Below are 13,803 nucleotides of genomic sequence, written 5' to 3'. Positions count from 1 at the left end.
GAGGAAGACACAAATCATATGAAGATGAGGACGATATAAGCTTACAAGTGATATATGGGGCGATGAAACTCTCTGACAAAGATGCCAAAGTGAGACAATAAAATCACTTAAAATATACTTGCAGGCACACACACGCGCACACGCACACACATACTTATCTACCTAGCTGACATCTCTGCCTCGACCATAATTACTTATAAACCTGTAACGCAAACATTTACATCCCTTCCTCCACGTGGTTCCTAAATACTGTCTACAGTATTTGTCTCTCACATTGTCATGCATACTTTTTGAGCTCTCCTCTTCTCATGATTCTCACGGTGTATGTCAGAGGTATTCAGTTAAAAGTCACAGAGGTCCACGACTAAAATTTCTTCCAATTAAAAGGTCCGAACCAAAGTCCAACTTCCCTTAATGTTTAACCTACGTTCACATTTTTATATAGTTTCAATAATTAGTCATTTTCAACAGAGCGCACTTATATACTAAATATTTAGCAATGTTCCCATTAAACACCTTTGCCAGTCAAACAAATATAAGGCGTTTATTTCACATTCAAGAAAATGTGGCTCCAGGAATTTAAGGGTGCCACTTCCAGAAAAAAACAGTAAAATATCTCCTGCAGAAATATATCAAGTGCTAAGCACTGAGTTAACATCTTTTACCTTTTTTTTTTTTTTTAAATCAAAGAGTTATCAGCCTAAAAAAAAACGAAAGCCTAATTATCCAAGTAAACCAGGTCAACATGTTCAGTACACAATCAATAAAAATGGCTGTCCTCATTAAAAACGAATTCAAAATGAGCTTTGACACCACTTTTTCTTTTGAATATTTTTTTAACTTCTCTTAATGAGAAAAATGAGGTTGTGACTGCCCTGCCAGTGACTTAAATCTGGGTTGGAACGGAGTCAGGGCCATCGGGATTTGGTAGATTATTTCACAAATCTGGGTTTTGTGTTTCCCTTTAAATAATGTTTGTGCAACCGCATTTAAGCACTCCTTCACAACTTCCCCATCACTGAACGTTTTAGTTCACTTTTAGTGAACATTCGTTGGCATCCCCCTGGGCTGTAAACGAAAATGTAAAAATCTGTTATACTGCTCTCAAAGTTCGATGTTTTTGCGTGCGCTCACCTCAAACTTCAGCGGATAACGTTGCACAAAAGGGCGGTGCTTTGTTTTGTTGTGGCGCGTCGCAATGTTGCGACGGTTTCGGAACATATGATGCACACTGGTTTTGAATTGGCTGGAGCCAGAACGAAACTAAATTTCTCCGTCCATTCATTTTTAAAACAAGACGCATCGACCTCGCTAACTTTTTAGCAAAGCATACTGTCAGCAGCACACTCTTTTCCGGTCTGCTGCGCAATTGGCAGTGGATCGTAAACAAAAGATTTGATTGGCTCAAATCAGTGACGCCTTTTCCGTATTAACTAGAATTGCAGCGCCAACGTTGGCAAATGCGCCCTGAAAAAAAATTCATCATAGATTGGTCATGGGTTCGGTCCGAACCATCGCGCGGTCCGGATTCGGACCGCGGTCCGCCATTTGGTGATGCCTGGTGTATGTAAATCACATTCAGGTGTTCTTTCCAAAGAGATGTTCTACTTTCTTTGCAGAAGTGCAGAGACTCCTAGCAAAGTAGAACAGCAGACTTAAGAAAAAGCACATTTGATGCACTCAGCGTCAGCTGAGAAGGAGGATCCGAGAGGGGAAAAAGTCCTACAGGATGCGGATGGAGGAACAACTGCTTGCGGAACAATGCCAGGGATGTCTGGAGGGGCCTGAAGACCATCTCAGGCCACTGACAACCAGGTAAGACCCAGAAGGGGGGAGGGCTTCTGTGGGCAAATGAGTTGAACCTATTTTTCAATAGGTTTGATCAAATGCCTGACCCCGCTCAGGCTCCCCTGCTGCAGCCCCCACCAACCCCTCCTGCCACTGCGAACGAGACCCTCTCTCCCCCTCTCTCTCTCCACAGGCTCCAGTTCCCAGCCTCATCAGACAACCACCACTTCCTCCTGCTCAGCCTTGTTCCTCACAACATCTCAGGTGAAGAACCAGCTGAGGAAGATGAAGGCGAGGAAGGCAGCAGGCCCAGATGGGATTAGCTCCCAGCTCCTCAAATCCTGCGCAGACCAGCAGTGTGGAATCGTCCAGCACATGTTCAACCTGAGCCTGAAGCTGGGCAGAGTCCCCCAGCTGTGGAAAACATCCTGCCTGGTTCCGGTTCCAAAGACACCCCATCCGAAGGAGCTCAACAACTTCAGACCAGTGGCGCTGACGTCTCATCTGATGAAGACCCTGGAGAGACTGGTCCTCCTCCATCTGCGCCCCCTGGTCAGCTCCTCAATGGACCCACTCCAGTTCGCATACCAGCCTGGCATCAGTGTGGATGATGCCATCATCTACCTGCTCCACACTTCACTCTCCCACCTGGAGAAGGCCGGGGGCACGGTGAGGATCATGTTCTTTGATTTCTCAAGTGCTTTCAACACCATCCAGCCCGCCTTATTGGGAGACAAGCTGGAGCAGGCGGGAGTGGCCCACCACCTCATCACATGGATCCACGACTACCTCACAAACCGGCCACAGTACGTCAGGACACAGGACTGTGTGTCTGACGTGCTCCTCTGCAGCACGGGAGCGCCGCAGGGAACTGTTCTGGCTCCCTTCCTGTTCACCCTCTACACCTAGGACTACAAATACAATTCCACAACCTGTCACCTGCAGAAGTTCTCTGATGACTCTGCGATTGTCGGCCTCATCACTGACGGAGACGATCGGGAGTACAGAGGGGTTACGCAGGGGTTCGTGGACTGGCGTCAGCAGAACCGCCTCCAAATCAACGCTGGGAAATCCAAAGAGCTGGTGGTGGATTTCCGCAAGCGTCGGCACTCTCCACCTGCACCAGTGAATATCCAGGGAACAGACGTTGAGAGGGTCTCAACTTACAAGTACCTGGGTGTTCATCTGAACAATAAACTGGACTGGAGCGACAACACAGACGCTCTCTATAGGAAGGGTCAGAGCAGACTCTTCCTACTCAGGAGGCTGAGGTCCTTTGGCGTTCGGGGAACACTCCTCAGGAACTTCTATGACTCGGTGGTTTCATCAGTCATCTTCTATGGAGTGGTCTCCTGGGCAGGAGGCAGTTCGGGCCGGGACAAAAAGAGACTGGACAAACTAGTGAGGAGGGCCAGCTCTGTCCTGGGCTGCTCCCTGGACTCTGTGGACTCAGTGGGGGGCAGGAGGATGACGGCAAAACTGTCATCAATGCTGGACAACCCAGCCCACCCACTCAATGACATTCTGAGAACACTCCACAGCTCCTTCAGTGATAGACTGTTACACCCTCGCTGTACCAAAGAGAGATTTCGCCGCTCCTTCCTGCCGACTGCTGTCAGACTTTTTAACAAGAACATTGGGTCAGGCCTACAAACGGGAGGGAATTAGTGCAATTGTGCAGTCCTAGGATGCAATATACACTACTACTGTACTTTCAGCCAATGGTGTACTTAAATATTGACCAATGATGTATTTTGTTTACCATTACAGTATTCTTATAACAGTACTTCTATCACTGCAGTATTTCTACCATTGCAGGACGTTCACTATTACAGTACTTTAATCATTGCAGTATTTTTCTATCGTTGCAGTACTTTTACTATTACAGTACTTTTACCATTGCAGTATATTTTATCATTGCAGTACTTTTTACCATTACAGTACTTTTATCATTGCAGTATTTTCTATCATGCAGTACTTTTCTATCATTTCAGTACTCTTACCATTACAGTACTTCTAGCATTGCAATATTTTTATCACTGCAGTATTTTCAATCATTCAGTAGTTTTTATCATTACAGCGTTTTCCCCCTCTGTATAATGGACAGGCATTAGGAGTGTTTCCTTACACTTAGATACGTTTATACTGTGTATATTTGCATGCTTTTTATGAATGTCTGCTGCTAATGTTATACATTAACGGCTACATTACGCCGCCGACTCTGTGTGATCTATATCTTTGCTGCTGTAACACCTCAAATTTCCCCATTGTGGGACTAATAAAGGACATCTTATCTTATCTTATCTTATCTTATCTAAATGAACCACTTGCATCATATTTGAAAAAACAAACAAAGTTACTCGGATGAAGGCTGTGGAAAAAAAGGACCAACACTCAGTCCAGTGTAAAAACATTCTTACACACATTGACTCGATGGGATCTTTAAGGTCAGTGAGACGATTACTGAGCCAGAGGAGAACAAGGAGTTCATTGAGCGATGCAAACATACAGTTCGATGATCACAAATTACAAAAAAATGCTTAGGTCTGTGTTTGTGAGCACATGATTGGAGAATTGATGACGTCATTTCCCGCCTATATCAGAAATCTGTTCTTTGTCTGCTTATTTGTAGATCTCTCTAACAGTGATTTAACAGTCCAGTTAGCGCCAACAGGACCCAAGACAACTCGCAACTCACCTGAGCTCCCATAAAGACAGTACATCGTCATTTGTGGGGGTGGAGGACAGCAACATCGGCAGCAAAGGAGCATTCAAATAGTTACCATGTGTCCCAAAAACATACAATAGTTTCTATAAATGTGACTTGACAATGAAATGCCGATGAAAAATGATTAGGCTTCAACATCTTCAGGTCCACACTTGACCTAGCTTTGGATGAAAGTGAGCGTCCTCTCTTGTCTTCTAATACCCTTGATCCTTCTATTGAAATATGTCGCCTCTAACTGAAATTTAAAGTCAAGATTAATCCACAATTTTCTCCAAGGTTATAAGGCAAACTCAGGATTACTGACAGAGATTCTGGTCACCAAAGATTGGCATTCCGTACCATGAATGGAACCATTCGTCTGGATTGAGTGGTAGCAGCTGTGCTACGCGATTGGAGTAAAGTAAGTGATGTTTGCAGGGTATTAATATTAATATTCTAATATTATTTCATGAGCCCCCCTTATGGCTGGGCTCAGGTGACGGGTTCTGCCGCCAAGATTGGAAGCGCAAGCAGGAATTAGGAAACCTATGTCATTAGCCTTTCTCCCACAATGTTTTTTTTTTTTTTTGCAGTGGGGGTGTACTGGTGAAAAGTAAGGATGGAAGCGCTTTACAAGGACGAAGACGGACAGCAAGGGAAGACCATCATTTTTATGAATAAGGACGGACAAAGACGAAAGTGTGCCCAGGTCGCTGACGGAGGACCGACCGGCAAAATTGGGTGAAGAGCCCAACTATGCTGGTCAGTCTCGTGACACTATTTTGTTGAATGTCTGTATGTAAGAGAGTTGTAAACACTTTTATTAATATGCTAAGAGGGAAACATTCACATCATTATACTGATGCAAGGGAACAGATTGAAAGTTGAGACGTGCTTGAGGGGATGAGCTGGGAAGAGAAGTCCGGGAGGAGGTGGTTGTCAAGATGCAGAGGAGCACAAGTGTTTACTGAAATTAAGTCGAGCTTGTGCGAAGATGAGTGAGAGAGAAGAGCTCAAGGGGTTAAAGGACACAAATCTGTACTTGAGCTTCATGCTCATATGAGAGTGGAGGTGAGTGAGGCAGGAGTGAAAGGGATGCGGTGCATGAGAGGGAGGGGAAAGGAGGAAGGAGGGGGCTAAACAAACAGCTCTGTTGGGAGATGACGGCAGCTGTGCAGAGATGCAGGGAGATGCACATACAGTCAAACAAGCAACATTACCGGCACACCAGGACCAAATGAGTGCTTCACTGGTGGATTGACACTTGGATACAACCATAACCAAGAGATTAAAGCGACTAATCTCTTTTAGTGCCCAAAAACTGGGAGAGGAAACAAAGAAAGGAGTGCAAAGAAGAACAGGTGGACAAAGGCATCCAGAAGATCTTTGGTGCCGTGCGGAAACAGGTAAGAAAAAAAGCATAAACATCAAAATGAAAAACTCTTTCTATGTAAAAATTAAATAAATAAATACACAATGCTAAGTGGACATGCATGCACAGCGGTGTTTAATGCATATGAGTAAGTAAAAAACATCTCAAGGATTAATGGAAACAATACAAAGAATAGACCCGAAGATACAAGGATAAAAAAGAGGAACGAAAAAAGTATATCAACATGTGGTCATGAATTTATCATAGCTGACTGCAACAAAACAAATTACACCTAAAAAAAAATTACACCATTAGCAAGGGAAATCATTGTTGCCATAAACATCGTTTAGAACGGCACCACTGTGTGAATAATACATAGATGGAACAGCTTTGCCTTCAGGAACATGTGAATGCAACTAGTCAGAGAATGAGAATTGACATTTGCTGGAATAAAAATTGTGCAATTGTTATTAAGAGAGAGCGTGATGTCGATTTGTGACAGGGAGATTCAGTTAGGGGACATGATTACAAGGGAATAACTCACAACACAAAGGTGCCTCTATGATGAGCTTGCAATAGAATTAGTTATGGGACTAGCTTTGTGAATAAACCATGAGGCAACAGCCGCATAAATCAGCAGCTGACACTTTTCCTGTCACTTGACGCTTCTATATACCGGAAAACGAAACAACCAATTAATATTCATTCCTCATTACCAGCTTCATGTGCATATTACATATACAGGAGTAGTGATGGACGTTTAAATTAATAAAACGGTCTAACATGTCACAAGGACAAAGTGAGAGTGCAATTTTTTTCCCATCAAATGATTAAATTGGTGCACCACATCGCAAAAAAAGTCCATTCCAAATCCAATGTGCAATTATCAATTATCTCCAATTTTATATATATATATATATATATATATATATATATATATATATATATATATCAATATATCAAGGTTTCTCACTGTACAGTTGCATGGAATTCAGCAATTTCATCATCGCCTACCCATCAGATTATCAAAAGTTCACAGAATCTAGAATTTCTTTTTTTTAAACTCCACAATTCATCGTGAAAGATCAAGAAAACCCAAAAACGTTGCCAGCATTCTTGGGGTCCAATGCCTCATCTGAAATGGACTGACACAAAGTACATAAAAAGTGCAAGTACTAGACTGGCCTGCCAGCAGTCCAGACATGTATGCCAATGAAATTGTGTGGCACATTATGAAGCGCAAAATACAATAACGGGGACCACAAGCTGTTGAGCAATTGAAGTTATATATCAAGCAAGAATGGGAAATAATTTTATCTGCAAAGCTTCTTTGATTATTATCCTTGGTTGCTAAAAGATTAGTGAGTGTTAATAGAAAATGTGCCATTTTTTTTGGAATATGTTGCAGGCATAAAATTCCAAATGAGTGAATATTAATTAATACAGTATGCAAAATAATTTATGGACATTTGTCATTGCTCAGCTGCTGATCCAAAATGTTTGCCCAGCTGCCTATGCTGCTAATCATGTGCCTGACCTTCACGCTCAGGTGAGCCACCCCGACGCTCCAATTTTTCTGCATGGAGAGTGCTGAAATTGATTTTACATTTCTGTTTGTGGTCCTCAGTGCTTGCATGTTCCCTGGGCATCACTGGGGGGAATGGAATGACTCCCAACTCTTGCCAACCATTCAGAAGCTGATGAAAGGATACAACCGCTACCTAAGACCCAATTTCAATGGTAGAACCGAGCTTGATCACTTAGAATTATCAATGCATTGGTTTGCTAAAGTTTTTTGTGTCTCTCTGACAGAGGGACCTGTGGAAATTGGGATGAGTCTTGATATTGCAAGCATCGATGCCATCTCTGAAATCAATATGGTACAATACTCCTGCTCTTCTTTTTGAGTGCGACAATAAGTCTTCTTTGAGAAGAAGTCATGCTGATTTAATACACCACGGTCTCTTTCCAGGACTACACTGCAACTATTTTTCTGCGCCAGCGGTGGCGTGACTCCAGGCTTGTGTTCCCAGGGAACGAGAGTGTCAGTGTGGATGGACGGCTGGTGTCTCTTCTTTGGATCCCTGACACCTTTATTCCTGACTCAAAGCGCTCCTTCCTTCATGATGTGACGGTGGAAAACCGCCTCATACGCATCTTCAGCAACGGGACCGTTCTCTATGCGCTTCGGTACATTCCTCCAATTTGCTTCACACACACAAAACATACTGTAGGCTGATTTTGTTGTACAAAATTTATGTCATGTTGAAGCGCTCAGGAAAGGATTCGAGGTCGCAGCCGGTCTTAAGCTGCAGTATAGTTCCTAAGCCAAGAATGACCTACTGCCACCACACATGTTGGTCTTAGAATCGCCATCCTGGATTGGCATCCCCTGAAATAAAAACTACTTAGGGGTGGAGGGCTTTCGCTCTGGTGGCTTTGTCTAGAGAGAGACAAAGTTTAAGTTGACAACACAACTTCAAAATGGCAAAAGGCCCTGTCAATGATGAGTCCTTAGTGGCGATTGGTGACATAACACTATACAGTGGAGCGCCGCTATTTGCAGGGGACAGGGACCGCAAATAGAAAGAAATCCACGTATAAATGATGGTCATTGAAATGCATTTGGGAAATTTTTTTTTAGGTAAACCCAGAAAGAAAATCTTAAAAAGCAATGATAAATCATAATTTTGCATTCCCACGAAAAAGGGAAGTTGGCTTAAAAAAAAAAAGACAAAACAAAACAATAAAATCCACCTCTAAAAAACCACCCAAAAAACTCAGTGTGAGCACACAGCCATCCCTGTTGTAAAGAATTGTTTTGATTGCACAATTAGTTTTATTGTTTTGAAAACAGCCCAATTTAATTCCCAAACCTTGATGTCCAGATCATTGCAAATTATCTGCTTTTTAGAATGAAAAAGTACACTTCATTCCTATAGCATTGGCGTAGCCAGAATTTGTACTGCGTGTGTTTGAACGCACTGTTGTCAATCACTAATCTACGCTAACATAGAAGTGAAGTCGTAATTAAAGTTCGTTGTTGGATGCAAAACAAATGGAGGCTCGAGGCCTAAATAGAAAACAATCAAATGACAAATAGTAATTGCGGTGGCACATAATTTAAGGTGGCTTTCTTTGCTGCGCAATGGATTTATTCGCCAACTAGTTCACACGCAAACACACACACACACAATTCTACCCATGAACTGAAACAATACTACCCCACGGCATGTTCTCCACACAAAGTCAGACAATCTGACACCGATACCGGTCAACTGTTGTCTCCACAGCATCACAGCTACCATCGCCTGCAACATGGACCTGACTAAATACCCCATGGACAGACAGGTGTGCACGCTGCAGCTCGAAAGCTGTGAGTAACTGAACTCCAACTCACTCACACCCACCACAATCTCCTACTGTGTAGATGGCCACTATCATCACCATCTTCCTCAATATCATCATCATCATTCTAATCATCATTGTAGTAAGTATGACTGACTACAAAGGGCTATGTTTGGCTAAGAATATGCACAACTCAATAAAGATAGGAGTGCTGTGTTTTGTTGTGTATTCAGGGGGCTACAATCTGCAGGATGTTGTGTTTTACTGGACCAGAGGGAATGATTCAGTGAGGGGCTTGGACACACTGCGGCTGGCTCAGTATAGTGTGGAGAGCTACTACACATCTGTGTCAGAGGCTGTGTATGAGACTGGTAGGTCTGCTACAGTCAATACAATTATTATAGATTTTAAAAGGCTTAATATGCGTGCGTGTGTGTGTGTGTGTGTCTTTGTTCACAGGACAATACCCCAAGCTGGTGCTGCATTTTGCACTGCGCAGAAATGTGTTGTTCTTTATCTTGGAAACATACGTTCCCTCTACTCTCTTGGTGGTTCTCTCCTGGGTCTCATTCTGGATCAGCCAGTCTTCGGTACCTGCTAGGACCTGCATTGGTTAGTAACAGATTAATCACATTGGAATCGAAAACTGGTTATTTTTGAGAACTGTTCATTTGATTCCTCGGAATTGTTTCTTTCATGCCTGATGATCCTGATGCCTTTTATGTTACAAATGAATGATGACATCACACACAAGAAATGTATTTTGGTTCTGAACTTATATAATATGGCATTAATATCGTATCGTAATATAAACATGTCTACAGTACGATATAACCCTCTTTTGTTTATATTGTTATTTTGATGTGTGGGATTTTTTGTTACCTCTGTTGCTATACTAATGTTGCATCCAAGCTGGTAACTCAACAACAGTTGCTTTTCTTTTATGACACCCTTGTGCATCACTCTTCAGGCATGACCAATAAACCCACATTTAATGCTACTGTTACATTACTGCAACACTTCGATTTAGCGCAAATCAATTACTGGTGCCTGGTGAGTGCAGTGCAAAATACAAAAGCAACGCCTGTTACTGTAAAGATAGTCACTTGTGAGCTGAATTCAATTCACAGTCTGTGCAATCTGCATGCGTAACACGATGCCAGCTTGAGCTGTGTAATAGTACGTTAATACGTTACACCAGCATCTGAATGTGCAATCCAAGATTGAATGAGTTTAGGAGTTTTGAGTGACAAGAGTGCACTGGTGGCTCTAGATAGTTTTACCTGGGATGGTGAGTCGGTGGCACGAGTTCAGTTGGGAGGGTGGAGGTTATAACCCCCCCACACGCACGCACACACATCTATGCAAACGCATGCGCACACACATTTCTTATTCACGTTTAATTTTCTGCATTCCCTGGCATGTTTTATGCATGTTGTGTGAATTAATAGTTTTTTGAGCGCTATCCCAATCTGTGTAGGCTATGCGATAGCGATTCTCAACTAGGGCTACAAATGATTAATTTGCTTGTCAACTAATAACGAATAGTAGTTGCAATTAGTCGGTTAATGGAATCATATGTAAATGGCAGCATATCGTACCTGCAAGCAGCCGCTCTTATATTACCATCATTATCTTGCAGTCTGAATTCTTTCAGCTATAAAAACAATTAAGATGATACTACATTCAACGTTGCAGCCCTTACCAGTATTCATGACATGTTTATGAATAATGATGCAATTTGAATGAAAGGCAATATTGTACTTAACATTTATAGCTTTAAATGTTTAGTACATTTTAAAGTGGACAACAAATATATACTGTGCATAATTGCACTATGAAAACTACTAAGTATCTTTGAATACAAAAAGAAAAAGACCATATTTTCCAGACTATAAGCTGCTACTTTCCCACCATTTTTTCAACATTTTTTTTAATGTGACACGGTTTAATTATGAATTTTTCCTGACGAGCTTCAAGCCTTCAATAGGTCTCATCACACCTGACCAATGAAATTACCGAACAAGTCACAATGGACCTATTAAACTGTCCCGAGTCCGCCCTCATACTTGATATTCTTCAGCTATTTGGAGTTGGAATGAGCACACTGGGTGCGTGAAATGTGGAAGACTTAGTGTGTAGGTGTGCGGCGGCTGTGTAGGAGCAATATACAATACAATAGAATACAACAGTTTTTGAATAGGACATTTCATAACATTTGCAGCGGTATTGAAGTGCTTTATACCGAGTAAAACAGACAATATTGTATATAGTAGAGCAAAAATGCTTCCTGAGTTGGACGACAAGGAATGTTTATAATAAAATATTGAAATTTGTATTGCTAAATTCTCAGCAGAAGTTGAGGCGTCAACTGAGGTGGCAAGACATTTTGGTCAAGGTGGCATCAGCCACTCTTTGCCATATTGTAAAACCACCTATGTAAGAAGGACATTAGATGCCCAGAAATTGGATGCGACACTAACATTGTTTGAAAAATGACTAAAGATTAATGTAACTACAGCAATGCCACTACTACTCGCTTATTACTAGTTTACTCTTGGAACATGGATGTAATATTATACAATACACTACATACATTTTACACAACAAATATGTGCATTCCTTGAAAATGACCTGTTAGGTCATAAATGATATTTTCCCTCTGAATATTTGCGTTTTAATTCATTTTTATTTGACTTTTATTATATTTTGTTGTACGTTTATCATTTTAACTGCTTTCCTATATAAAACATGTGTTTTCTTAAATCAATTGAGAAAAGATTACCGAAATGTGGGTCATATGTGACCAGGGAAGGGAATTGTTCAGAATATTGTGATTCCATTTCCATGACTGATTACACTGGGGGGAAAAAAAATTGGATTCATCCAAAATAGCAGTTCGTTTTTTTCAAGCATGTCAAGTTTTTTTTCCCCAGAGCTTACCCTCAAGATAAGCAAAATTCCACAGCTTTAATAAGAAGTGATGATTGCGATTTACAAAACTCCAAACATAAATTAAAGTGTATTATAACAACTGTAAGGCAGATTGCTAATTACGTTGCTGCTGCCTTTTATACTTTATTATGATTGAAAAATTATTTGGCCAAGTATGTGTTGTGTGTTAGCGGAGGATGGCAGACTAAAAATGTCCCTTTTTGTCAAATCCCTTATAAAGTGAACACATCATATAGGACAATTTATAGGAGACTCTAGAATCAATATTTAAGAGCACCCACATAGCACTTCAATCATATGGCCAAAATGTAATCGAATCTGGAGACAACTGTGACTGTAATCTGATTATAGAAAAGTTAATAAGAACTGTGAGGGCTGCGATTGGCTAGCAAACAATCCACGTCACGGTCAAGATTCCAGCTTCCCTGTGACCCAAATGCGGACGAGGCTTATAGGAATTAAATATGTGGAGCTGGGATGGTGCGGAACAAATGCGTGACACTTACATGAAACTGTGCTCTGTTCAAAGGTGTTACGACAGTCCTGACAATGACAACTCTGATGATGGGCGCTCGCACCTCCCTACCGAATGCCAACTGCTTCATTAAGGCCATAGATGTCTACCTGGGCATATGCTTTACCTTCATCTTTGGTGCTCTCTTGGAGTATGCATGTGCTCACTTCTACACCATGCAACACCAGACAATAGAGGACTTACACAGGGTGGGCCAAACGCTCAAATTGCAGCAAAAATAAATTGGGGTAATGTTCACCAACTGAGAGCAACTGTCTTTTGTTTTCTTTTTAAGGATCTTGTGAGAGAGTTGAATGAGTCCAGTGGAAACGGCTCCATCCCCATCGTCAGCTCCACCCAGCCGAAGAATTCTGTGAACGTGAGCTCCCCCCCTGAGGAACCGACAGAACAGTCAAGCAACAGTGACACAAAGGCCACAAGCGAACCCACAGAGGAAAAACCAGGTCAAGGCTGCAGCCTGTCGTCTGTGAAGGATGCTTCAAGGAGGGTGGTGTCCATCTTCATTGTGGAAAATCCACACAACATTGATCGCCATGCCCGCACCGTTTTCCCCGCGGCATTCCTTTTCGTCAATATTCTCTACTGGCTTTATTATCTCTTTCTCTGAGAGCTGCTCGCAAGCTGCTGCTGAGTTCATTTCACCACCCTGCAGCTGCTTTGTATTCCCGATGGAGGAGCCAGGCCAGTCGCTTGGATCTGAAGTCATCATACATGCTTTTGGTTGAGAAGTGATATGTAAAAAACAAAACAAACAAAAACAACTTTCATTCTGATGATGAGGCTAGAAACGAATAAGAAGCTGCCGGTACGAGAAACCACATCTGCATCCATCACATCACAGATGATTATCACATGATTCTACTAAGCCTGTAATTTGTCCATTGACTGGCAACTTAAACAAGAATGAGCCACGTTGTAGGAGAGAAAACAATTCGTTTTCAGCTGCATTCCATCTCGCTGCCTTTTCTTTGTTGTTTTTAATACATTGTTTGTACAAGACTGTTCTGTAATCACTTTCACAGCATGTAACATTAGAAGAATAAAACAGTGATGCAGGACAAGCTGGTGTGCTGTTTTGTTTTGGATAGTTAGGCTTTT

General features: G+C 41.9%; 1 protein-coding gene across 1 annotated transcript; it reads left to right on the top strand.

Moving 5' to 3' along the window:
• The first annotated feature begins 5,638 nt into the window (after positions 1–5,638).
• gabrp (gamma-aminobutyric acid type A receptor subunit pi) lies at positions 5,639–13,766 on the top strand. Its single transcript, XM_088293690.1, has 10 exons — positions 5,639–5,901; positions 7,351–7,416; positions 7,495–7,607; positions 7,680–7,747; positions 7,840–8,057; positions 9,161–9,243; positions 9,449–9,586; positions 9,675–9,827; positions 12,700–12,893; positions 12,980–13,766. Exons 2-10 carry the CDS (start codon positions 7,364–7,366, stop codon positions 13,310–13,312), a joined length of 1,353 nt encoding a protein of 450 aa, XP_088149816.1. The 5' UTR covers positions 5,639–5,901; positions 7,351–7,363; the 3' UTR covers positions 13,313–13,766.
• Positions 13,767–13,803: the final 37 nt, after the last annotated feature.

Source organism: Idiotropiscis lumnitzeri, chromosome 4 (genome assembly GCF_059441095.1).
Source record: "Idiotropiscis lumnitzeri isolate Australia: NSW breed Sydney's pygmy pipehorse chromosome 4, RoL_Ilum_1.0, whole genome shotgun sequence".
NCBI lineage: Eukaryota > Metazoa > Chordata > Actinopteri > Syngnathiformes > Syngnathidae > Idiotropiscis > Idiotropiscis lumnitzeri.
Note: the sequence above shows the minus strand (reverse complement) of the source record. Positions and strands in the feature narration are given on the sequence as shown.

What these genes read in the sequence shown, in the direction of transcription:
- gabrp (XM_088293690.1), top strand. Translation starts at nt 7,364, where the DNA reads ATGTTTGCCCAGCTGCCTATGCTGCTAATCATGTGCCTGACCTTCACG. An exon ending in AGAGGCTGTGTATGAGACTG is followed by an intron (nt 9,587 to 9,674) that starts GTAGGTCTGCTA and finishes CTTTGTTCACAG; the next exon opens with GACAATACCCCAAGCTGGTG. An exon ending in CAATAGAGGACTTACACAGG is followed by an intron (nt 12,894 to 12,979) that starts GTGGGCCAAACG and finishes TTTCTTTTTAAG; the next exon opens with GATCTTGTGAGAGAGTTGAA.